This window comes from Choloepus didactylus, chromosome 16 (genome assembly GCF_015220235.1).
Source record: "Choloepus didactylus isolate mChoDid1 chromosome 16, mChoDid1.pri, whole genome shotgun sequence".
Classification (NCBI taxonomy): Eukaryota; Metazoa; Chordata; class Mammalia; order Pilosa; family Megalonychidae; genus Choloepus; species Choloepus didactylus.
The window spans coordinates 63,666,571-63,691,930 of record NC_051322.1 but is presented as its reverse complement, the minus strand read 5'-3'; the positions used below and the strand labels follow the sequence as shown (position 1 = coordinate 63,691,930).

The following is a 25,360-nucleotide window of genomic DNA, read 5'->3' as shown; positions in this document are numbered from 1 at the left end:
GCCGAGCAGCTGTGGCGGGATGGGGTAAAAGGGGCAGTGAAAAAGAACTCTTAGGAGTTGCATCTTCGTATTCTTCTTTCCCTTTGTGGGCATTCCCACAGTTTACTGGATTTTCCTAGGGAAAATGCCAGTGTCCAAGGAGCAATGCATCTTTTGCTGCAGCTCAGCAGGACAAGCCATCTTCCACAATTCAGTGCAGGTTAGTTTGGGACCAGTTCTATCTTCCCAGCTGGCTTCCAGTAGGACCCAGGAAAGCTGCTCATCTGATATTTTCTTTTAATCGGCCTTCCAGTCTGGGACTACTCCACTTCTCTCAACCCAGCTTTATAATGATGCATGAAGATAATCGTTTTGTGAGAATTTAGGAAAATCTTCCGTGAGATTAAAAGGAACTATAAAAATATGTATTTTTATACATCCACATATATTTGAAAGGTGAAAATATTGTCAGAAAAAAAAACAGGTTCTCATTGTGGGTTTGGGATAAAAGAGAAACATTTGTATTTTGAAATGTAAACTCCTGGGAAATTCCCAAAATAATGAATACCAAGGAGCTGCCCAACCATTTGCTGTTTCCAGAATTTTACTTCAGATGTTGCTTAATATAATGACTTATAGATAGGACATATGAACAGAACATATTCCAAAAAAATAGAATGACTTATAAATAGAACTTATTCCACATGAAGATACATTGTTATAACAGCATTGTTCTCTCTATATATGTATATATCACAAGACTTGTTCTAAGGAACAATAATTTGCTGTCTTTGAACAGGAAGTTTCCACTGGCCTACCATCAATAAGCCATATTTCTTGTGGACTCTTTCTTCAGAGAAGTGATGAATTTCCCTTCCACTGCTTCTTTGTTTTGTACTTTATGTTATTTAAGGCTGCTGCATAGGATGTGATGCGAGAGCCTTGGTAGCAGACAGGGCAAAGCTAATTCGAGACGGGAGTATTTTCTGATGTTTTGCTAGAAAGCACCCAACTGAGTAGATTAGTCTTAGATGGCATCTTAGTTTCCTGGGGCTACCATAACAAAGGACCATAAGTGGTGGGCTTAACACAACAGAAATTTGTCATCTCTCAGTTCTGGAGGCTGCAAGTCCAGGTGTCAAGGTGTCTGCAGGGCCTTGCTGCCCCTGGAACCTGTAGGGAGAATCCCTCCTTGCCCCTTCTAGGAGCTGGCATTTGCCAACAGCCCTGGGCTTGTAGCCGCAGCACTTCAGTCTCTGCCTCCGGTCGTCACCTGGCCCCTCCCCTCACGTCTGAGTGTCTTCTCCCCTCATGAGGACACCAGTCAGATGAGATTAAGGGCCCACCCTACTCCAGCATGACTCGCCTTAACTTAGCTGATTCCTTCTGCAGCAGCCCTATTTCCAAATGAGGTCACATTCAGAGGTTGTGGCAGTTAAGACTTTAGCACATATTTAGGGACACAATCCAACCTGTAAGAGATAACAAACATGCCATGGAATCATCTTCATTGGGAATTGGTCCTCCTCTGTAGTTTAAACACATTTTAGCATCAGAATCGCCTTTTCTAGTTAAAATTACACAAAACACACTAAATAAAACACAGAGAAGAGGAAAGCTCTTTTGGCTATAGGGGAAATGAGGACTCAGGTCTGCTCAGCCTCTCCCTCCCCCTGGACCAAGGTCCCTAAAACAAAAACATTGTAAGATTCCTAGGAATATAATTTGAAAGTCAATGGTCTCTGTGAATTAGTGAAAAGTCCAAATTATTAATTTTTTAAAGATATAATTGTATAACTGAGATCAAACTGTAACACAAAGTTTGGAGCAAATGCCCTTTATACATGCCTTTAAAAGTGGACAAAACTGATTCAGATTAGTAGCATCTATTCATATAAGCCCATTTAGCCTACAAAACATTGCTCTGTCTTCAAGTCTCAGCATGGACCACACCTTCTGGAAGTCTTTGGGGAATGCCTCCCCCTTGGGCTGAATTGGGGTGCCTCCTTGCTGCTTTGGTAAAAATGGACATTTTTCTATTAGGTACTTCTGACATTATTTTATGGTAGTCTATGTATCTGCCTCTTCCAGCGAAGAGTGAGCTCTCCGTGGGCAGAGATCCTTCATGTCTTTCTCATCTTCACATGCCTGGCAGCTCTCACAGTACCTGGCACATAGTAGTGCATCAGTAAATATGTATTTGAGTCCTCAAAATATTTTGCAAACTTTACACAACTACTTCACTTAGCAAAACCTTTCTTCCTGAGTAGCTAAAAAATCGCTCAATAAATAACTAGCAGTTTTTGTTGCCGAAAGCTGGAGTGGGCACTTTTGTGAGGTGCTGAGTGTTCTAATCAGGGAACATTTTTGGCAGAGAGACATGGGCACTTGTTGCAGGGATGGTGGCAAGAACTCCAGTGCCGGCCAGTTAGGTCATCTGGTAAGCCTTGCATGCCCTGAAACTCTATTCCACAAATACTTAAAGCCTTTCTATATTTTTCATGCTCTCTGAGATACAAAATAAGGGCTTCCATCCACTGGGTTTTAATCCACTAGGATCCCCCAATTCAAAGCATTGCGGAGGTAAACACAAATGCCCAGGACAAGAGTCACCAACCCAGTCCAAATCAGTGAGGCTGTGGCTATAAAACAGTAGCAACCCTCAACGGTAAAAAAGGAGAAGACAAGTCCATGAAAGAGTCTTCACCTTGTCCTTACAATACCCCAGGCTGTGGGCTAGAGACTTTGACAGGTGTAGTTTTATTTGCCCTCCAAACAGCTCTCTGGTAGCATGGTGCCCAAGGTCACGGAACACATAAGTGTCTGATAAAACAGATACAACATGAATAACATTTGACAAGATAATGATGCTTTGTGTGTCCTCGGTGAAGCTCTCCATACATACCTATCTCTAGTTCCTTGGCAACCACAATTCTGTTCTGATAATAGGGTCTGGAGCTGCAGAGGGCTTTTGTTTTACTAATTCTCTCATTTAACCTTTTCTCTTTTTAAATAAAGGGTGATAAGGAAGAGGCCAATTTTGTTTGGTGGGCATAGCCAATTTCTGAGTAACCAGCTTTTGATTTTAGAATCTGTGTGCAACCAGAAAAATAGCTTTGCTAGATGGGTTAAGCACACATACATCACTCTCTTGGCCCGGCCACTTTATGTATTCTTTGGATCCTGTACAAGGAGACTTAGGATGCAGGTGGCTCTTTGGCCAAACTCTTCCAAGCATCTGATCTTTAAAACCAACATGGAATAATGAGTGAGATTGAGTGGGAGAAAGGAAGGTTTTAATCAGTTTTGATTATTTTAATTTGTGGAGTGCCAGAATTATCCCAATTGTCAAATAAGTAAACAGGTTTGCAAAATAACTTATTTGTTCAATGGACATGTGAAGAACAGAGTTTCGGCGGTGGGGGTAGTTGCAATCATCTTTCTCTATGGGGAGTTGAAGAAGAAAGGCTCAATCCAATTTAAAACAATTACTCAGTAATCAATTATTTTATGAAGCTGTTATCCTAATTCTGATGGCTGCTTTCTAGGAATACAGTTTTGGGCAGGCTGGGGCCGGACACCACTTTCGCGTTTAGCCGCAATGAATCAGTGTGTGCAAGGAGGGCACACTGGAAACCAGCCTTTGCAATAGCCTGGTCACCTCCACCTAGCTCTTGAAAAATAGGACTCGATGTTCTTGGGGCGTGTAGAGTTATTATTTTACTGATAAAATAAAAGCAGAGCAAAGACTCCAGGGCTGGTTTTGAACCTTCAACCCCAAGGATCGATAGTATGTTTTTGGCTTGATAACAAAACCAGGGAAAATCCTCAGTGAATGATGTTCCCGCCCACCGATGCAGCTGACAGAGCACTGGTTCCCACAGGCCTGGAGGTAAAACTACACCAGCTTTTCTCAGACAATGAAGGCTTTGTGAGAAGCAGCTGTCTCGGGGAGATGGCTCAGTGCTGTTTGACAGAGGCCTGCATGTTACATAGATACGTCTGGTATTATCTAACGGGAATGAAACTGCAGATGGGATTGACTGCTTTCAGCTAGGAATGCAGTCTAGCGCTGTGGGTAAAAAAAACACAGGCTAGGGTTTCAAGGGCACTGGGAAAAAATACCGGTTTCAATACCGGTTTATTGTACTTCGAAGTCTATCTCTGCCTCATGAATCGTGGATGACTCCTATGTGGGATTTTCAGGCCTTATCCGAAACTAACTGATAACCCAAGAGCGTGTGCGACGGGCGGATTAATTCCACTTTAATTTTTGCCCGGTAATAGCATCCATGTCAGAGAAACCTGGCCTTCCGCCTCCCCAGGAGAAGCTCTGCGAGCCTTGGCAGCAAACGTGGGCCTGGGAAGGAAACCCAAAATGGGGTTTGCCTGGTTTCAGGTTTGGTCACGGAAGCAGCGTGCAACCAGTGTTGCCGCCAGCTTATCAGCGCGATCGCCAGGCCTGTCTGCCTGCTCTTGCCTTCGGGTGTCCCTGCAGCCTGTGAAATCCTGGGCACCCAGCAAAGCGCCACTCTCTGATTTTTGCAACTGGTCTGCCCCTGTGCATTGCCAAGCAGGGAGTGGTGGCTGCATCCCAGCTCTTTTCTGTTTTATCTTCATCTTACTTTTGAAGCAAACCCTCCAAGGGCCCCGCCCCGCTCCTCCCCCGCCACCAAATCTCTATTTTTCACCACCTGCCCAACCTGGCACTGGTGACCGCAGAGGAAGTGGCAGGAATGGCGAGGGAATCACAGATTATGTGCCGGGGTTTATCCTCCTCGAGGGCTCAGGTCCCTTAGCTTTGCACAGCCCTGGGCACCCAGAGGTGTGTGTTGGTGTTTGCAGGACAGCAGGGAGCATCCTTTCAGGTGTGTGTGTCATCTTGGGGGCCGCAGTGGCTGTCCTGAGACTGAGGAGGACACTGAGGCACGTGAAGGTGGAGGGACGGGGCACGGTCCAGGCACGGCCTCGTCTGGAGACGCATCTCCTGTTCCCTCGGCCAGTGGAGTTTCCGTTATTCCAGGCTGCCTTTCAATGATACTTGTTGATTGTTTTTCCAACAATGATTTTGTCCATGGCATATAATTGCAGCTGACTTCAAACACAGCATCCCGTTCTTTTCTTCTTTACCACCAAGGGGAAGGTAAACTAATTTTCATTTCATTCAGCTTTCAAAGGCACAAAACGGCCTTTATTCATGTGATGCACACAATGTCACTATTTCATGGCCAGTGTAAATTAAGAAATGGACCCAAAGGATACCATCTTCTACAATGAATATGGACTGGAAAGAAAAAAAAAAGTAAATTTAGCTGAGTGTTTGAAAACTTGCTCTTTAAAAACAAAACAATGTTTTTCTTCATGGTGTAGTCCTACCCAAGCTCTGGTTTTAGCCTTTGGGAAAATTTCTACTTGAGAATTCTCTTAAAAAAAAAAAAAAAAAAGGAAAAAAGCACACTTGTTCAATGCAGAACAGCCACTATCCATCAGGAATGAAACAGATCAGTATTTTCTGCTGAGTCCTTTAGTTGACAGAAAGTCCAGATCACAAACGTGTATAAGAAGCAGCTGGGCAGTAGGTTAAAGGGATTCTTTTCTCCAAGGACACACTCATAAATAAGGATGCACTCCACGTGGATAATTCCAATTTGATGAAATCACACTGATTTTGCCTGACAAAAGCATGTGCCTTTAAAGCAACTGGGCTAGTTTGAATTCCTTTTTCTTTCTTCTTCCCTAAAGTCTGTAACGTTAAAAGAGAAGCCAAAACTTGAGGATAAAGAGGTTTAATTCACCTACAAAGATATTCAACTTATCCCAAATGGCTTGGCACTACAGCCCAGCCCCTGAGCTAGCATTGTGGATGGAAACCCAAGGGGACTAATTTCCCAGCTGAGACAATATTATCTAATGAGCCAAGACTATAACTGAAAAAATAGCAGCTTAAAGAAACAGAATGCTTGAAGAGTGGAATGTTATAGTTAATTTATTTTTCCAATTCAGGTAGAACTTTGTAGGTGATGCAATTTCAAGACAGAGTCCTTCGACAGGGTGCAAGGGGTTATGTGGGCTCAGTCCATGCCATCAGGAGCTCCTGTCTGGTTGGAAAGGCAGATACAGAAGTCAGTCATGTGGGGAAGGAGCTGGAAAGGACAGAGCCAGAGCTATGCATGGAAATTTGAGGAGCAAGAAAGAGGGAGAGGTGAGATGTCAGAAAGGCTTTGGCAGGAGGTACACGTGGGTTGACTCTAGGCAAGGAGGAGGGGCTGGCGTCAGATTGAGGGGGAAGGCTTTCTGGCTTAGTGTTTTACAAAGACACAGAGGACAGAAACAGCTTGGGGACTTGGGAAATTGCAGGAGCCTGGAGCCCTCCAGGAGAGAGCAGAGATCAGTCCGGGCAGGTAGGCCTTCCCTGCAGGCCATTGATGGGGGTTTGGGGCTTATCTAGTGAGCAGTAGGGAACCACAGAGGAGCTGGGACGATGGGAAGTACATGAGATAAGAAACCCCACTGGTTCAAATGAAACCAAACCTCCAAGTCTGGCAAGGGTGGGAGAATGTCCATCCTGTGGGGGGCTGACCCAGTTTTGCCCCCTGCACTGTAACCAGCAAGGAAATCCCAAGGGGGGGGATGGCTTTGGGGAGAAAGGGGGTGTCCGGCTGGTGGTTAGGTATGCCAGTCTGAGGCTTGCGGGGCTGGTACCCAGTGGAGGTACAAATCTGAGAAATAGAAACATACTGAAGAACAGCTGAAACCAAGAGAATGGGTGCAATCACTGTGGAATAAGGAAAGTGGGTAGAGAAGTGGGCCCAGGACTAAAATTCACGCTCAGCATTCGAGAGGCAGAGTGAGAGGAAGTCCATAAAGAACAGAAAGGGAAACATCGGAGAGGTGCCCAGTGACCCAGACCACAGCCAAGGAGCAAACTTTCCCTTCCTCGAATGCAGCCGAGGGGTCCAGGAGGTGAGCAGGCGGAGAACTGGGGGGGCACCAAGGAAGGGACAAATGGGAGCTGAAGAAGCAGAGAGAGCAGAGTCTGTCCACCCTTTGGAAAGTTTAGGGTTTCATGGGAAGAAGAGGAATTTTATCTTAGCTGAAGGAGATTATGAGTTTGAGGAGGGTTTTTCCTTTTTCCTTAGAGTGGGGAGAGACTTGATGATGGTTTTTGGCATCTAGGGTAATATGCCGACAGCAAAGCAGAAATTGCAGAGAGAGGGACAAATTCATGGAGCAAACTCCCAGAGCAGTTGTAGAGAGTCAGGCCAAGACACAGGTGAATGGGAAGGGGAGTCGCAGAAGAGTCTTTGGGGCAGGGGCAGCTGGAGTTTAGGGCATTGTGTATGGTGAGACAAAACATGCAGAGAATCCTGCCTGATTCCCTCATCATTTTCATCCCGTAGAAGGCAAGGCTGTGATGAGTTGAAAGTGAATAATGACAGTCAGAGAGGGAGTGAGAGGGTCTCAGAGGACAAATGGCCAGAATGAAAGACCAGCAGGGTTTGGAGACCATGGGTTCATAGTGGCACCAACCTCGTGGTGAAGTGCTATTTGGAAAATAGGCCACTTAACAGGCTAGTGGGATATCTGGCATGCTCTGTTCCTGAAATGGGCCTGATTTTGCAGTAGAAGCTGCTGATAGTGAGGAGGGTCCTGACACTTCATTTCTCGGGCCGTCTGTGTCTGCAAAAGGCCTGGATGTCCAGGCTTGGCTAAGGGCCTCTCTCCTCCTGAGTGTTTTTCTCACCTGCCAGGTGGCCACAGGTTCAGCTCCGACAGGTGAGAGAAACTGCACCAGACATTCAGAGAGGCCCTAAAACCTAGGCCCTGAAGAATGTGTATGAATCCCTTATACAAACAGACAAAAGACATCAATGAACCATTCATTAACCCTTGTGGAAGGCTGCCTGAGTGAATGCCACCCCAAGAGGGGTTATTCAGTCACTCCACAGTATGGGAGAAAGAGGCCCAAGTGTAAAGATTTGCAGGAGAAATAATTTCCTGAGATGGATTCTGCTGCCTTTTAGTTTCCCAGGTGAATGCCCACGAACCCAAGCATGTAAATAGGATAGAGGAGTTATAATTCCTGTTAACCTTCTAAGAATGCACATAGATTGTTTCACTAAATATTTCACAATCTTATGAAGATAGTGTTATGTCCACTTACCAGGTGAAGAAAACTGAGAGTCTGAGAGTATAATAAACTCTCCCAAGATCAAAGCTGTTTTTTGCTGCCTTCAATGCCAGTGTTTTTTCCCAGTAGATAGAAAGATGACTGTAAGAGAAGCATACCAGGTGACTTGGAGTGTAGGTGACAGAGAAGTGGGAAATTTTCCACCCAGCCTTCCACTATAGTCACGGTTTACCACTGGTAGGGTAGCTGGGTGGTGCTGCTTTGTATTCGTGTGTTGTACCAGGCTTCAGGGATGCTATGTTGGAGGTAGAAGAACTACATCTACTTTCTTCTCTGTTTCTGAGGCCTAAATGGAGGCTTGGTGATCCATACAGTTGGGCATAGTAAATAAGAATCAAAACCAGTCACAGAAACCAGTGTTTCTGCCTTTTCCATTGTAAAGCCCTAACTCCTCTTAGAATATTAAAAGATACATCTGTTAGTTGTGCGTAAGTATTTGAAATGCTTATTTTTATCAACAAAAAGTCAGGCGCATCCCCAAAGGTCTTTGTTTTTCACCTGCCATCACCAGCATGCTGAAACTCCATGTGGCTTGGCCAAAGATTCACTGTCAGGGTTAAAAGAAATCATTCATTCAATTAACACCTGTGCCTTTCATACCACCCCCTGGTTCCCAAAACAAAATCATCCCCCACAGGGAGCAGTGGCAGGGAGGAGGTATCCTCTTTTCGAAATAGCTGTGTGTTGGATTGAATGTAGCCAGGAGACAGTTTTAAATCATAATTTTCATAACAGACCCTCCCACCCACAAACACCCAAAATAGTCTTTCTCTGATTCTCCTTATGAAGTATCACTGTTAAAAGAAACAACAAAACTTGACCCTCACATCCACCTTCTTGTTCGAGTTATCCCTGTTTCCATTCATTTCACAACTGGAATCACCTTGTGTGTGAACCACATCCCTTACAGCTGCTTTGCTCTCCCATCTGCAGTGATCAGGCTGATGAGGTCCTCAGCCTCCTCCCATCGATGGGTTATAGCACCCCATCTCCATCCATAGAGGCCAGAAATGATTGCTAAAGGCAAGATCTGACGCTCAGAGGCTTCCACTTACACAGATTCAGACCCATTTTCTGTAGGTGTTGAAAGACACCACTTGGTGTGGAAACAAGTGCACAGCTGAGCGGGGAGCGAGAAGACACCCATTGTACCCCACATGCTACTGAGATGCTGTTGGGGTCTAGAACGGCAGTTCCCAGTCTGAGCCCAAATTTTCTGAAATGAAAGCATGATATCTGCCCTGCCTCACAGTATCTGGTGTGGATCAGATTAGATAAGCATGTAAAAGTGCTTTGAAAAACAAGATGATAATGGATTTAAGTAGGCAAGTTTTTTGCAAAGGCAATTGCGATGGCCTTCAAAAGATCTTCTGGCCTTGCGTGGTGAACTCACCCAGGCCTGGTTCTCCCTAAACATCTGTTACAGAGTGAGGGGTTTCTAGAATTACTGGAGGGGAAGTTAATAAAGTTGTTCCCGCTTCTTCAATAGAAGGAACAGCAATTGTTGTTCTTTGTACTTCCACTGAGGGATGGACTAACAAAAGAGCAGGGAAGAAAAAGGGAAAGGAGGAAGTGGTCTACAAAATTCACTGTCAGGGTGCCTAAAAGGTACCTAGAGAGACTGGATTTACTCTATGAAAAGAATGGGACAGCAAAACAAGGCCTGTTGCATGATTAAGTATCGCAGAAGTAAGTAATTAAGAAAACAAACTGTTGAGCCCAGAGCCAGTTTTCACATTACAACTGACACTACTCCAAACCATGTTTGTTTGTTTGTTTGTTTGTTTTCCATTTTATGGAGCAGTACCAAGAATACTCAGTGTTCTCTAATCACCATTTAAGGAAGGCATTAACCCCATGAAATGCTCAGTCATGCTCAGCCCCATTCTGTCCCAATATCAGTAATTTAGCAAATCTAAAGCATGCATATCCAGGTTTGTATATTTGAGATCGGTTTCCTCCACTATCTCCCACTAAAATGTAAGCTCCATGGGGGCAGGGACTTCATCTTACTTCTCACCATATCCTGTCCATCTGGTTCAGTGTCTGGCATATAGTTTGCCCTCAGTAAATATTTGCTGAATGAATGAATCAATCACCAGGACCCCAAGTTCTGCCCCCACTCCTGCCTTCCTCCCGGCTCTCCATAGCTCTCATAAGTCCTTTCCAGATCCTATGGCCTTTTTGACCTTGACTTTGAGAACTGGGCCAGCCGGCCAAAGTTAACTGCCACCACTCTCTGGTAAAAGAGTGACATGCAAGGCTAATCCTGGAAGAGATGCACTATATCCAGGGCTCTTCTGGAACTTTCTGACACCAGGTTTGGCTGTTTTATATGCATGGGAAAAGCTTACAGTTGCAACCCATATATTTCCTTCACTAACCCTTCTTTACCCGAAATTCCCGAGAGTAGTATTTTTCTTTCCACTCTGCTGAAGGTTGGCATTGAACATTTTAAGAATAGTTTCACAATGACATTAAGATGCTTCTTTCTTCGTCTCTTTTTTTTTTTTTAACAAATTTCAGCCTTTTTCTTTCTACTTTTAGTTCCCACTAGTGTTTACTATTTTCTGTTTATTAATTTCTTCCTTAAGGCATAAGTAACAAGTATGATACATATTTTCGGGAGGAAAGAGTTATCTGATACACCAAGTGGGTGTTTAATAGGAAAACTGAAAAACAAAAACACCAAACTCCATTTTTTTAAATCTTGCTTCTAAAAATTAAAATGAGTTTTTAATGCTCCAGAAAAGAAAGTATGGATGGAAAGTAAAATAGGAGTTGTCATCTGCCTGTCCCAAGACCTCTTGTTTCATTGATTCATTGGGCCCGGATCATCATCTCCCTACTCTGGGCCTTAGAAAAATCATCATGTGGGCACTGAAAATGCAAACAATCCTGGAGCCAGGAGGGAATTTCCATCAAGGAACATGATGGTAAAAGCCCGACAAACAGAAGGGCAAAAACTCCACCCCAGATATTTTTACTCTGAATCTGGGCCTCTTGCCAAACCACGCTGAATGAAGAAAGATGGCCCTTGTTTTGATTTCAAGAAGACATCCATGTTAGCCCCTACCTATATGGCTGGGTGTTGCCCAGATGCTTGTTAGAAGCTGCGCTTTCTCCTCATTTGAGAATCCCAGTCTAATTCAGCTACTCTGACTATGACAGTCTGTTACATAGATCAGGTATGAGGGTGTAAGTGAGAATCATTAGCTCCATGTTTTGAGGTATATCAGAGCAGCTTGAGTGTCTGTGATGATTCCAAGGAGTTATGGAGTCTAAGCCAGCAAAATTGGAGACCTAGGTACCTCATCCTAAACTCGCACGATTCATTCTTACATTTACTGATATTATGATCCTCCTCTTTAGCCAAGATAATCGGAGAAGTTTCCATGAACCTCAGAGTTTGCTGATAGCCACAGGCTCACTTAGGAAGTGCCTGCTCAACCTAGCTTTTGGGATCTGGGACAGGTCATCCAAAAACCATACCTGTCTCAGGCAACCAGGATGTACGATCACCTGTTTTTGTCCCCTCTTCTCCTCTGGCCAGGACAAGTGTGGCTCTCCCAACTGGTGCACCCATAGAGGAAGCATAGTATACTGACCCTTGATTATAACAAACACTTACCGACTGAGTGCAATTCACATGCATTAAACTCAACCTTCACAGCAACCCTAGAAATAGGTACCACTAGCCCCATTTTACATGTGAGAAAACAGCTTCAGGGCCTTGTCCAGGGCAGTAGCTGGTACGAGTTGGAGTCAGGGCTCAGAGCAGACTGGAGGGCTGGAATAAAGTTTGTGATATCCTTTCCGCTTTGGGGATGTCAAGAAAGGGAGAGGAGGCCTCACACTAGTGATTTATCAGTTACAGAGAAACAGGATAACCATCCCTAAAGATTTTAAAAGCAGATGGGGGGGGGGTGGGTGGGCTGCAGAAATCAAGTTTTAGGCTCAAGGAATTGCTCCCAGGTAGTTGTCAAAGGGATTCTTTGTTATCACTGAGGAGGCCAATCGGTTTCCATTTCTGCAATTCGGCTGTTTGGTTTGACCGGTGACATACGAGAGAATTCATCAATGCCCTGAGTTATGCGTGTGGGAAAGCTGAAATATTTGGGTTAAATGTGCATCGGAAACCATTCTCCAGCCTGGCAGTTTTCAACACAGAAGCCAGTGTTTAGAAAGCCCTGGGCCAAAGATGAAGTTTCTTTTCCCTTTGTTTCCTTCTCATCGGAATTTGTGGGGAATGAGGTAGAGAAAGGGAGACCGAATTCCACTCTGCTGCCTCCTAACAACTACAAAAAAATTGCTAAATACCCTGGTTCACCTCCCGCAAAGGCTGCATCTGGAAAGTCTCCCTGCTAGTTTTCTCGCGGGCAGGGACGGTGCACGCACCGCGGCTCCTTCCCCTTCCTTGCAGACGCGGAGGGCGTGTTGGGAGCTGCCTGGCGGCCGGGCTGCAGCGGCGGCGGCTGATCCCCGGGGCCCACTGGGCCAGGGGGGCCTCCGGGACAATGCAGAGCCCGGGAGGCCCGCAGCGCCGCGCCGCCCCGTCGGAGCACGCCTGTCTTGAAAGGTTTCGCCTTAGACGGCGCGGGAGGCAAGAAGCAGCTTGCAAAGAGGAATATTTTCAGCACGGTGCTTAGGGAATTCAACCTATAAGGACAAAATAACATTGGTCTGCTGAGTGTAAAAGCTGGGACGGTGTTGGCGTTCCCTGGGCAACAGGCTGAAAATGTTCATCCTTAGAAAACCTTTCAACCTGCCGTGGCTCTCTCCTGACAACACCAGTGGCTGAGCTCGGGAAAAAATAATGAAGGATGTGGATGGGATATGGTGAGTGCCAAGAGACCCCGCCTTCCAAGTTAGGATTGTTTTCCTTTGTTGTTGTTCTTGTGTTTGGATTCTGGGTTAGAAAAACAAGCCAGCAGACCCTGATTGCTGGCTTCTTAAGTCTCATAACTGTACAGGTGAACACTTGAAATCTATCCTGCTTTAGAAGGAGGAAAAAAAAAAGACACTCTTTGCCTGTTCTGTTGGTAATGTTACTCCCAAGAACATGGATGACGAGCACGTGGTTTTCCATGTCGTTTTACACTTTAATATAGGATTCTCTGTTACATATATACTGTTGGGGCTCGTTGGGTGTGTGTGTGTGTGTGTGTGTGCGATTTTCCCTATTAAATTACAACATAACATCCCTCTTTGCTTTACCAGATGAAATCTCAACCATGAGACATAATGTGTAAATTTCTTGTATGTTTGCTCTCTTCAGTTCTAGGGAAAATCCGAACTGCAGTGGGCAGTGCCCAACTTCTCATGGCCCAGAAATTCTACCAGTTCAGAGAACTGTGTGAAGAAAACCTGGTATGTAACATTCCCCTTCACTGCGATTTTCCTACTAGTACTATGAGAAGAACCAGGACTGGCCAACTAAGGTTAAACTGGCTGGGAACCAAGTCAAGGCCCATTGGAGGCTTTCACCTGGAAGAGGGAGCTTTCTCATGAATCTTATTTCCTGCTGTTCTTCAAATTAAAAACACTTTACAATTAAATAATCTTAGAAGAAAAATCAAATCAAGTTAAAACTCCATTTCCTGCATTTTTGTAACTGAAAAATTTCCGTTTTCCTGGCTGTCATGTGGCATCTCTGATTTTATTCTTCTTACCAAAATATGGAACAGCCTGATACTTTAAAAATCATATTACAAAAAGAAACCATTTTGGATAGTGATTTTCTTTCTAAAAATAGCGGCCAATGACTCTTCCCTAATTAGATTCAAGGGTCAAAGTTTGAGGACATCTCAAAGTATAGATTTAGTTTCCCTGGGACAAATGAGTAAGGCGTCCTTCTTGGACATACAAGAAATAAAGGAAAACAAACATAAAAACCACTACCAACAATAAAGTTTTTTGATTGACTGCAAAATAAAGGTCAAGAGCTTCCTCAAATATGCCTTTAAAAAAAAACTGCTACTCTCTCTACAAGTGTATTTCCACAAGAATAGCTTTTGTTAGTCAATTGTTGGTCAAGCTGGGTATAAAACAAAGAAAATGAAAATCAACTTGTTTATCTTGTGGGGAGTGAAAACGTGATTATTTGCAATCTAATTTACGTAAAATATGTTGGAGTTTTAACCACTTCCTCTTGATAACAGAAGCAAATATAGACTGAGAGGGATTTATGTGGACAAGGTTCAATTAAGAGAAATAGAAGGCATGCAAAAGTTGGTGCTGTCCAGTCCTCTTACAGGCTTTTCTTTTAGAAACCTCCCCTCGGGGCTACCTGCACCCCACCCCACCCCCACCTCTGCCATCTATAGTTTGTTTTCCACTGTCTCTGCAAAAAGTACCTGACACCTTCTTCCACTTTCTCAGAAATTCTGTTCTGGATTACAAGATAATTATATTAGTGAGTTTATTGAGAAGTGAATTCAATTTAGCAAATATTTGATTGAGCTTCTGCTATGAGGCAGGTACAGAATTCCTGCTAATTTGCAAACTCATCACTGTGCCACAGATTCTTTGTTCTCCTTTAAATGTAAGAAAACTTGCATAAAGCCATATTTCTCAAACCAGCCCATTTAGGGAGGCACTACAGGGCAAATACAGCACACCTTGTTCAAAGAGTTAGATAATGAGCTGGCATGCTGTGAAGCAGAATGTATATATTGTGGATATTTTAAAAGATGAAATTGCAGACAAAATTTTTAGAAAAACTTGCAACTTCTAGGAAATGTTTTATCCTTGCTGAAGCTGACCTTTTGATGTTTTCCATTTCCTGGGCTATGGCTTCACATAATTCCTTAGCTACTGGAGGAACTTAGGTGACAAAACGTGAGAAGCGCTTTTAGAGGTAGACTGTAGCCGAGCTGCCACCGAGGCTGGTCATACCAGGCCCGGCAGGGATGGTGCCATGATCTGGTAAAATCCTCAAAACCACCCTGTAGAGTTGATAGTGAAATTCTTTTCACCACGCTTTTATGGATGAGGAAAATGGGCTTGGCAAGGCTAAGGAAATTCGGCCAAACCAGATGGTAAGAGGCAGAGCCAAGATTCAAATCCAAGTCCGTTTGACCTCGTACTCCCTGTGAGTCCCGTCCAGGGCTCGCGCTCCACTCCCCTCGCCTCATGGAGGGCCCTGCTCCAGCCTTGTCCGCCCAGGCAGCAGGGTGGCCTGGCAGATGTGTGGCTGCATAAAAGCAACACTGATCTTTTTTAGTACTAGATTGGTCCAAACACAGACCAGCCCTCTTTCCTTGAGCTCTTGCTCTGGGGAGGAGAAAAATAATAGCTGTTCATCTGGAAACCTCTTACACATTATCCCAGACTAGACTCTCAGGCTTAGAATGAGTAGATAAGTTGGCTTTTCCCAACAAACTGAACCCAGGAACCAGCCCTCCTTCTCTCTCCATCCCCACGTCCCACCCCCACCCCCCTCCCTCTATGTGGCCTTGTTTGGGTTAAGAAGAGAGCTCAGCAACTTGGGCATGGGAGGTCCCATGACACGTGACTCTGAGATCTGCTGAGCACCTAAGCTTTCTTCCTCAGTTTCCCCATTCATCCTCTTGATGACGTAGGGGCAAAGCAATTCTTAGTGAGGGGGAATACACTGCCCAAGATATGGAGTTAAACAAACCCTTTGGGCCCACAGAACTGTTATTTCATACAACAGTGCACTGAAATAATTTAGCAAATGGGCCTGGTGACTTAGAAGATATCACTAAACCCCAAAATATGAGCAGTTTAGTTTTTATTTACTAAGAAGATAAGGTCAAGTATATCAGAAGATCGTAAAACTCCATTTAAGAGGAACTTGTCAAATCTCTTGTCTGTCTATTCTGGACCTAGATATTGAGAAACTTTTTTGTGTGTAGTTTATTAAACCAAAATACTACAGAGGAAACCTTTTGTAAATTCAAGTGATGTTAGACTAGATTTGAACACCGAACCAAGCAATTACAAACTTCAAAATCTGCTTCTTCCAATGAATTCCAGAACTATGAGTATTTCTGGAAGTACACATTTATAAATACATCTTTATTCATATTTTTAAAAATTTTTTACTGTGGTGGCACACACATATAAAACATTTCCAATTTTAACTATTTTTAATGTACACTTCAGTGGTATTAATTACATTCACAATATTGTACTAACCAATACTACTATTCATTTTGACAATCCATCACCCCAAACAGAAACTCTGTACCCATTAAGCATTAACTCCCCATTCCTCCACCTACCCCCCATATTTGCATTTGTTTTGGTGCCAGGCCAAGAACAGCAGTCCATCAAGGACTGAAAAGTTCTTTCCACCCTATTAACTATGGAAGTCACTGACCTTGCACTTTGGGAAATTCTGATATCTCTTTATTAGGTTATTTTTTTATATTAGGGGTTAGTTTAAAAAGCACCAAGTTACCATGCAGCATGAAGCTGCATGGTCTCTCCAGTTGCCTGAAATGCCCAGAGGTAACCAAAACTGACCCCAGCTGGAAACCCTTGGCAAAGGGAGGGCTCCACCCATCTGTCTAACCAGGAATGTCTTTAGCTGCAGGTGCAGGTAGTGCTAAACAAGGAACCGATAACTTCAGCCTCTTATTTGTATTTTTTTTTTTTTTTGTCTTACATCGTATAGATTAATGGCTCATACTTTCTAGTACTTGTCAAGGATAAGTGGATGGGGGCAAAGAAAGTTGATCCTTAAACACTAAATTTTTACCATTATCTGGCAAATGGGTCGTTACAGACATACACCCATGTACACAGATACACGTTCTCATGTTTGCTATATTATGTATATGTGCTGCCAAAGCAGGCACATCTTATTTGTCATATTATGTTATGGTCAATTTAAAATTATTAAGTTCCAAATGGTTTTATCAAAGAAGTCATATGATAAAATAACTTATATATTAGTAACATCTTAATTATTAAATGCTAATATTTTGAAAATTCAATTATTTTATTATTGCTTATCATTTGTTTACCCTGGTATTTCACTCGACATGAGTATTGAAACGGATCTTATTTTAGATTCCTCTTCTGTTCTCTGAATAAGTTGGGTGGCATGGAGTTGAATACAGCTATTTTTTTTCCCCAAGATGGTATTTTCATTTACATGTGGTGTTTTAAGATGCATCTTGGAACTTTACATTTAATGTGATTACATAAACGAATACTCTTGTTCATAGGAAATGTATATGTGAATTATATTATTTGTTCAAGGATGTGTGCAACTTGCTCTCATATGTTCAGAAGACAGAGCAATAGATGATGGATGATAGGGAGGGAGGGAGGGAGGGAGAGAGGGAAAAAAAGAAATGGTAAAGTGACAAAATATTAAAGCTGGTAGATTGGGGTATCAGTGGAGGAGGTTTGGGGTGTGCTGGAGTTCTGTGTATGGGGTTTGTATTATTTTTGCAACTGTTCCTGTAAGTTTGAATGTATTTCAAAATTTAAAAAAAAAAAAAAAAGATGCATCTTGGGTAGTAGATCACACATTCTAGGATTTTTCCAATGTTTAGGCCCTCCTCCCGTGCCATGTTTTGATACATGTTGTATTACAGCAGAAGAATTTTACAGCCTTGACATTTGAGAATCACTGACTCAAAACAGACGCTGTATGAAGTTACCATTTGTAGCCTCACTGTTATCCCATCTGGAAACCAAAAGAAACTCATCCTCCTTATATTGTTTGACATATTTGAAAAGGCCACTTTGGCCCCATGCGCGTCGTCACGGCTGGCTTCTAAAGCATGAATGTTTCTCTTTCTCTTGTACAGAATCCTAATGCTCACCCACGGCCCACCTCCCAGGATTTGGCGGGTTTCTGGGACATGCTGCAGTTGTCCATAGAAAATATTAGTATGAAATTTGATGAACTTCATCAGTTAAAGGCCAATAATTGGAAACAGATGGATCCTCTTGACAAGAAGGTAGAACAATGTAGATTTTGTATGGTTCATTTAAAAACCTGCACAAACACTGGACAGTCTAAATAGGCTTCTGCACCCAGTGCTGCCGTTTACCATGTGAAATGGAGCTGAAATCATATTAATTTCATTGTAATGACAATGTTTACGTAGTAATCATTTGGGATATTATCTGTAATATGTTTCAGGCATATTTTTAAAGAAAAACCTGTCTCTGTGAATCGGAAAATGGGAATGTGGCTTTTTTTTTTGTCAATTAAACTTTAAGTTAAACCATTTTAGTTACTAGAAGGAACTGCCTCCATTTTGCTTTTTAAACTAAAATAAATGACATCTCAGTGCATGATTACATAGAGTAAGAATTCAACTTCCTTGCACCCATAGGATGTGTTTCGGGGAAAAAAAAAAAATTAGGAAGCTCTGAGAAATAAGTGACTTTGATAACCATTTCATAAATATAGTAATAAAGAAATCACTGTTGTTCAAGTATAAAAATATATACCATAAAGATTCACAGTAATTATAAATGGTGGGATTTTTCTTTTCAAAAGGGTTTTACTTTGGGTTGATTTGCCTTGGGGAATATTGCTGACTGGGTTCCTCATTCAATAGTTTAGAAATAAAGCCTTAAATCCTTTTTCTTTAATTAATAAATGGTAATTTTTGCCTTCTGATCACGGTGGCTTCACCAGGCTCACACTGGTGTCCCATGGCCATCTCCCTAGGCTGGCCTGTCTTTCATGACTTTTTTCACCCTTGGCTTTCCTATGGCCTGAGGTCAAATAGTTCCATGAAACTCAACGTCTAAAAATTAGGGATAGCTGTCCCCTTGAGACATGGGTGACCCTGCCCTTTATAGGTTGTCTCACCTATCAGCAAGCTAAAAGCAACCCATTCTGCTGCCACCATCATCCTATCAGAGTTCTTGGGGTCTGTGTCCAGGGGTTCCTAGGAGAAATCCAGTCCCAAGGGACAGTCCTTAAGGGGTAGGAGGACAATGCAGTGTCACTGTCCCCCATCTCCAATACCATCACCATCAAGCTGGGGGTTTTAGTATTAAGCAGGTAAGCACCATCGAGGGTTGAAGGTATCTCACTTGGGAAGCCAAACATTTGCACCCAATCTAGCATCCTTTAGTCTACGTTTAAAACTCTCTGCTAAATAAGCTTCTAAATTGGTCTTATTTTAAGAAAGCACTATAGATGTCCACAGACACTGGTCATTTAGTTTCTGAGCTGATTCATCTAATGCCTCGTGTTGATTTTTTTTAATTATTGCTAAAGAAAACATAAAATAAAATGTACAACAGGGAGTGGAAAATATGACTAAAAAGTTTCCAGTACATTAAAAAAAACATCCACTGAGCTCCCCAACAATGGAGAGTTAAAATGCCCAAAAGAAGGGATGCTAAGAAGAACTGATACTTGTAACCTATTGGTATTTGCATAGTAAAGCATTAGTTAACTGAATTCCTAAATTTGTAGATACTTTATGATCAGAGCTTTTAAGCACCCCACAAATTTGAGGGGGAAAAAAATGAACAAACACAATCAAAGTTGAGGGAAGGGCACTGGTGCTCTCTGCTCCCCTTTTCTCTTGTTTCAGCCCCACAGAATCCACCCTAAGTGGCCAGCCGAGGAGACGAGAGGCAGTCAAACCCCTATAATAAGTCTAACTAAGCATTCACCCTCTTGAGCAAAGAGGTCTTGCAGTGCTGACCCTAAGAGTTAAGACCTAAGGAGTGTATCATTGATATTTTGAGATAATTTCCACATTTAGATTTACGAGAAATGGAGAGTATTTTATTTTAAATGAAACATCAAATTTATGTGGACCTTTTCATAGCCTGCAAGTTCAACACCCTTTGCAATTTAGATCCCCTTTTTTCCCACTGCCCTTTTTGTTTTCTGCCACAGTGATGAACAGCATGTGTGTGGGTTTTTTCTTTTTTTTTTTTTTCAGTGGCATTTAAAATATCTAACCATTTTATAGTTTGTTGCTGCTAGGGGGGCTGACCTCTTTCAGTACTGTTAAATTTTCATGGGACATGAAATTACCCTGTGATGGGATCTGCCTTCCAGGCAGCACAGGATGCTCTAGGGGCCTGGGTCTGGGAACTGACCCTCATCCTGAGTAGGAAATATCAGTGTCCTCTCTCTCCCCTACCCGTGTGCTGTATACTGCTTGTGTGTGTTTGTGTGTGATGTGCAAAAGGGTGCAATTCACGGTGGCATCAACACATCCAAGGCACACAGTCTTGGCTCTCTTCCTACTCATTTGGTCTTTGAAGTTTGCAGGGAGAGGGGGAAGGGGTGGGCCCGGGCAGAGGGCGGGGAGGGTTTTAAACTCTGAACCGAGCTTGCACCCACCGGGTGGCCTGCCTGTGTAGAGGGGAGGCAGGGTTCTAAGACGCTGCAGCAGCTGCCCTCCTGTCCCATCTCTGGCACCAGGAAGAGTGGAGTCTCCAGAGGGAACCACACTCAATGTGCTGGGAGCCGCAGCCCTTCAGCAGGGGGCCTTTTAAATCCCCACATCCTTTCCTTGGAGAGAACTAGTCCTGCAATCCAGCCTGGCCTTCTGCCTTAAGCTTACCGGTATTCTTTTTTTGTTTTTGTTTGTTTTTTTGTTTTTTCCTGCATCTTTTGAATACATACCCAAGCCAGAATAATGAAGAGAAAAAAAAAAAAAAAAAAAAATGCAGTGTGCAGATAAGAACTAACCACCCTTAGGTAAAAGATGTGTGTTCTAACATCTGACCTCTCCCAGTTTTGCCCAAGCTTTGTCCTGAGAAGCTGTGTAATGTCCTGACCCTTCTGCTTTGATCAGGAGAGAAGGGTCCCTCCTCCAGTGCCAAAGAAGCCGGCCAAGGGCCCCGCGCCGTTGATCCGGGAGCGCTCGCTGGAGAGCTCGCAGCGCCAGGAGGCCCGCAAGCGCCTGATGGCCGCCAAGCGCGCCGCGTCCGTCCGCCAGAACTCGGCCACCGAGAGCGCCGAGAGCATCGAGATCTACATCCCCGAGGCCCAGACCCGGCTCTGAGCGCTCCGGGACCGCGGCACCCCGAGCGCTCCCGCGCGCAGCCCCGTCGCGTCACACCGCGCACTGTCTGTCCTCCCTCCTCCTCTCTCTCTCTGCCCCTCACCAACCCTCCTGCCTCGGCCCTTCCTCTCCCCTCCACCTCCGACATCATCCTCATGAGCCCAGTGACCCCCCCACCGTCGTGGTGTGCTGTCAGCCTCCCGGGAGCCGTCCTCCACGCCCCCCTGCTATCCAGACAAGTTGGATCCCATGTTCTCCACCGAGCTTTGACGCCTTGTACTGACGCTGTCGCCCTGCCTCACATGGAAAGGCGACCCTTTATGTTCTTGGCCAAACCCAACGCAACCTGTATAGACGCGGCACCTTTAGGTCATTCTCCATCCTCGGTTCTCTAAAGTTAGTCTGTTCCTAGAGCTCAGCAATATAAAAACCATAGGGTATTTCAGAACTCCAGTATTACAGGGTGACCTTTGGGACTCTACCGTCTTCCACGTGAAAGAAACTAGGGCTCAGCTTCCCTTTTTTTTTTCTCCACCACCACCCCCCCCCCCCAAGTGGTTTTTATTTTTCAAAGCAGATGGAGCACTTTATTTCCAACCTCAGCAATCACACCACCTCCCTGGAGATAAGTACAAGCAGGGAGTGGGACAGGAGGACCCGGGTTCAGTACCCTGGGTGTGCTGTGTGAGAGGGGGACGTGGGATCTGCAGGTGTGGGAGGGGGGAGCGTCTCCAGAGGAATCTGTGCCACCCACAGCTGCACACACTGCCTCACTGTTACTTCATCAGTCACTGCTTCAGATGTTTCAATCAGCAGACGATTGTAAATTCGATCTTTCAGGGAAATTAATCTATTCTGAAAGGCAATAAAACGAAGAAAGGCAAGGCAAGGAAAGGAAGCACTGATGGTTTCAGATAATATATAGGAAATTTTTTTGTCCTGTTATTAAGAAAATTTAGACCTGAAACATTTTATCAACTTTTATTGTACTATGTATATTATATTGTTGTGGCAGTGATGCTTTTTAAAGGGGAAAGTGTTGGTTCTATTAATGTGTTAGTATCCACCCTGGCAGGCCTACCTGACCACACATATCTAGGTACACATCTGCAGATGAAGTGCTGTAAATGGCAGCAAGGCTGTTCTCAGAGAAAAGTTTGGGTTTTCCTATCATCCCTTTAAATGCTATGCATCTGTCTATTTTAACCCACTAGTTGATATTTCAGATACACTTTCTCCATTAGTCTTCTCTTAAAACTACACAAGATCCTATTCTACCCCAGCATCAGGGTTTTGTCCTATATCGAACTGAGAAAATAAATGTTATTCCCCAGTAGACTTGCTGCATCATTCCAAAGAGCTGTCACTGTCATCTTGAAGTTCCAGATAGTGAGAGAAGAAATTTGACCTGCAGGGTTCAACAACCATAAGGACAGAAAAAATCATAATTCATAAATACTGAAAGAAATCCAGACTTCTGGCAAAGGATGTTGATTTTCCTTTTTAGTCATGTTTGGCGCAGTATGCACTTCCCGTCTAGCTGAAGTTCCCTTTAGATGTCCTTATTCAGAGCAGTTTAAACACTTAGAATGTGGCAATCTTAAAGTATCACTGGTATTTTGGGTCCAGCTCCCACCTTCAAGCATTAGAAATTACCACTGAAAAACAGAAGACTTAAAACATATATCAGATATGCTTGCATCAGAGAAGAACTTTTTAAAAATACACACTCTCATAGCCAGGTGCTAATTTAATTTTATTTACGAAATTAAGAGAGGTGATTGGGCTCTGGCAACAAAACTTTTCATGAACACATTCTAAAACCACTAGAGAATTCGCTACCTCTCAGAGCCATTGATGCTTTGAGCTATCTTTATACACAGGGCACAAATGTTTACTGCTGTGGTTTACAAGAAAAGGGCTACTAACTTGTTTAAACACCAACCAACCAACTTTTAACTTGGGTGAGCAAAGCCCCTCGAGTGCTTTGTAAAACTGGAGCATACCGAGATTTTGAGCTTCAAGTATTTGCTAGTTTTTAAAAGAATACACCTTTACCTTGTATTAGGAACGAAAGGTCACACATGGTTTGGATCAAATAATGACAGCCGCCACCTTGTGTAGCCAGTGGTCACGTTCAATACCGAAAATGGCTTCTAACTCCTAGATTAGCATGAACCAAGCATCCATTTGAAGATTCTTGCTCCTTCCCAACCACAGCTTAGTGCCCTGAAGTAGGGTTAAGGTTTGGATTGAGAAATAGATTCATAATGCAGTTCAAGATCATCCTACAGTATTTTCTTTGGAAACTGATTTAGCCCAGGATATTTTAAAGAGAGACAAGAGAACGCCTATTTATCTTGTCTGTATGAATGGTATTTGTATATTCATAAGATATTTTTGGTAAGAATTTTAAATCTTTTACCTGAATGCCTACCTGTTCATGTTGTGGACAAGGCATCCTGACCTTCACCTCCCTTAAAAACACAATTTCAATTGTACGAACAGTTTATAAAAAGCGAATTACTGATGTTAAAAAAACATGGCCCCAGACAATGCTGCTTGTTAACCACTTGACCCCTTAAACTAACACTCATGAGCATAACCTTTGTTACATTGTTCTTTTGGATGTAATTTATAGTGATGTTTTTTAGTTCATGATGGAAATGTATGTACCCTGAAATTACTTATTTTGTTTAACTTTGGTATAAAGTCGTTGGGCATTTTCTTGGGGAGGGCGGAATTACAAAAGAAAAGTTTGCCTCCCACATCAAAAAACGTTCGAAGAAATTAAGTATTTATTATATTTTTTGCAGATGTTCCATACAATCCACATAACCTTTTTGTAAAGAGAGATGAAGAAATGGATTAAAGATTTTTAATATTTGAAATGGTAAATAGAACTAATTTATTTGTAATATATTTCTGTTATTTATAGATGTTTCCGTAATGTTTTATGAGTTCATTACCCACTTTAATTTAAGCCTTATCCTTGTGAATTTACCATTTCTTTTTTAAAACATGTCTAGATGCATATTTTGAATAACTGGAATGTAAATCACTACCATATCTAATGAATTCCCAAATGTAATTTTTAAAAATTATCTTGGTTTGGAAAAAAAAGATTCATTTGAAAGCCTTCAGATGGAGGGGTGGGGAACATTTTTATGGCTTTATGAATTGGAATTTCATAGGCTTATTTACCTAGATTGTGTGTGGACGAAAAAAAAAAAAACAAAAAAACCCACAACAACTGTAAATAGATGAATGTTTCCCATAATGTAAAAAGAAGAAATTAATAAAATAATTAATGCACTGCTTTCGGGTCTGCATGTTTTCACTACAGAGTTCCGCTTCTTCCAAATCATAAATAATTGACTTTTGGAGATAATAATGAAGCGATTAAACAGCCTATCATTCTTAACTTTCATTGTATGCAATCCGCCATTGAGCAGATAGCTAGATCTTGCATCCTACTGAAGAACTAAAAAGTCTTTTCACTGCGATGATCACCCACATATGAAAGTTTCAGGTTGGGAGCTGCAAGAACTGTATTACAGTGAGAAGGTATATTTTGTGAAAGAAGTTGAGAACCCCTCCACCATGTGCAAATCCATGCATATTTCACTCACTCTGAGTCCTTCCCATGCGTTCATCAATTTTGTTTCCTACACAGTCCTTGAGGGTGGGAAAATCAAAATAATGTTTGTGGTTTCCAACCCAGCTTCACCGCAATGAAAAGCTGTGCCCCCTGAGATTTAGTAACTCAATTATCAAGTGACAGGTTTGAACCCAAAATCCAAATCTTTGTTTAGCTGACTCTTCAGTCCTGCCTCTATCATTTCCCCACCTCCAAAATTGGTAATTGTTTGCCACTGTCGATTTTATCTGGTTTTAATCTAGATCATATTTGTAAAGCCTTACTTTATACACAAAAATACAGATTTGCCAAAAAAGGTAAATTAGATTGCTCTATGAATTGTTCTTGGGCTTACCTGTTGTCTGAAAAAGCCACAACTCCACAATCTGTTTGCACAGGGCTTCCCCCCAATCTCCACCAGAATGTTCTGGGGCAAACCTATCCCTTTACCTCAACATGAGCTTGGAAACTGTTCAGCAGATGAGCCACTTTTTCCGATTTTACACATAAGCGAGACCCATGCCAGTCACCATAATAACACAATGTACTTTTGAAACTCCTTCAAAAGAGGGA

General features: G+C 42.9%; 1 protein-coding gene across 10 annotated transcripts in view; it reads left to right on the top strand.

The window, feature by feature from the left end:
• DLGAP1 (DLG associated protein 1) overlaps window positions 1–24,411 on the top strand; it is a 945,880-nt gene extending 921,469 nt beyond the window's left edge. For 9 of the 10 annotated variants that reach the window (XM_037805638.1, XM_037805641.1, XM_037805640.1 and 6 more), the window contains 3 exons: window positions 13,449–13,540; window positions 17,962–18,114; window positions 20,938–24,411. In XM_037805638.1, coding sequence (XP_037661566.1) covers window positions 13,449–13,540; window positions 17,962–18,114; window positions 20,938–21,147 — 455 coding nt within the window. In that variant the 3' untranslated portion in view covers window positions 21,148–24,411. Of the gene's footprint in view, window positions 1–13,448; window positions 13,541–17,961; window positions 18,347–20,937 lie in introns of those variants that run through there. The other variant, XM_037805642.1, reaches the window with a different exon arrangement.
• The last annotated feature ends 949 nt before the right edge of the window (window positions 24,412–25,360 follow it).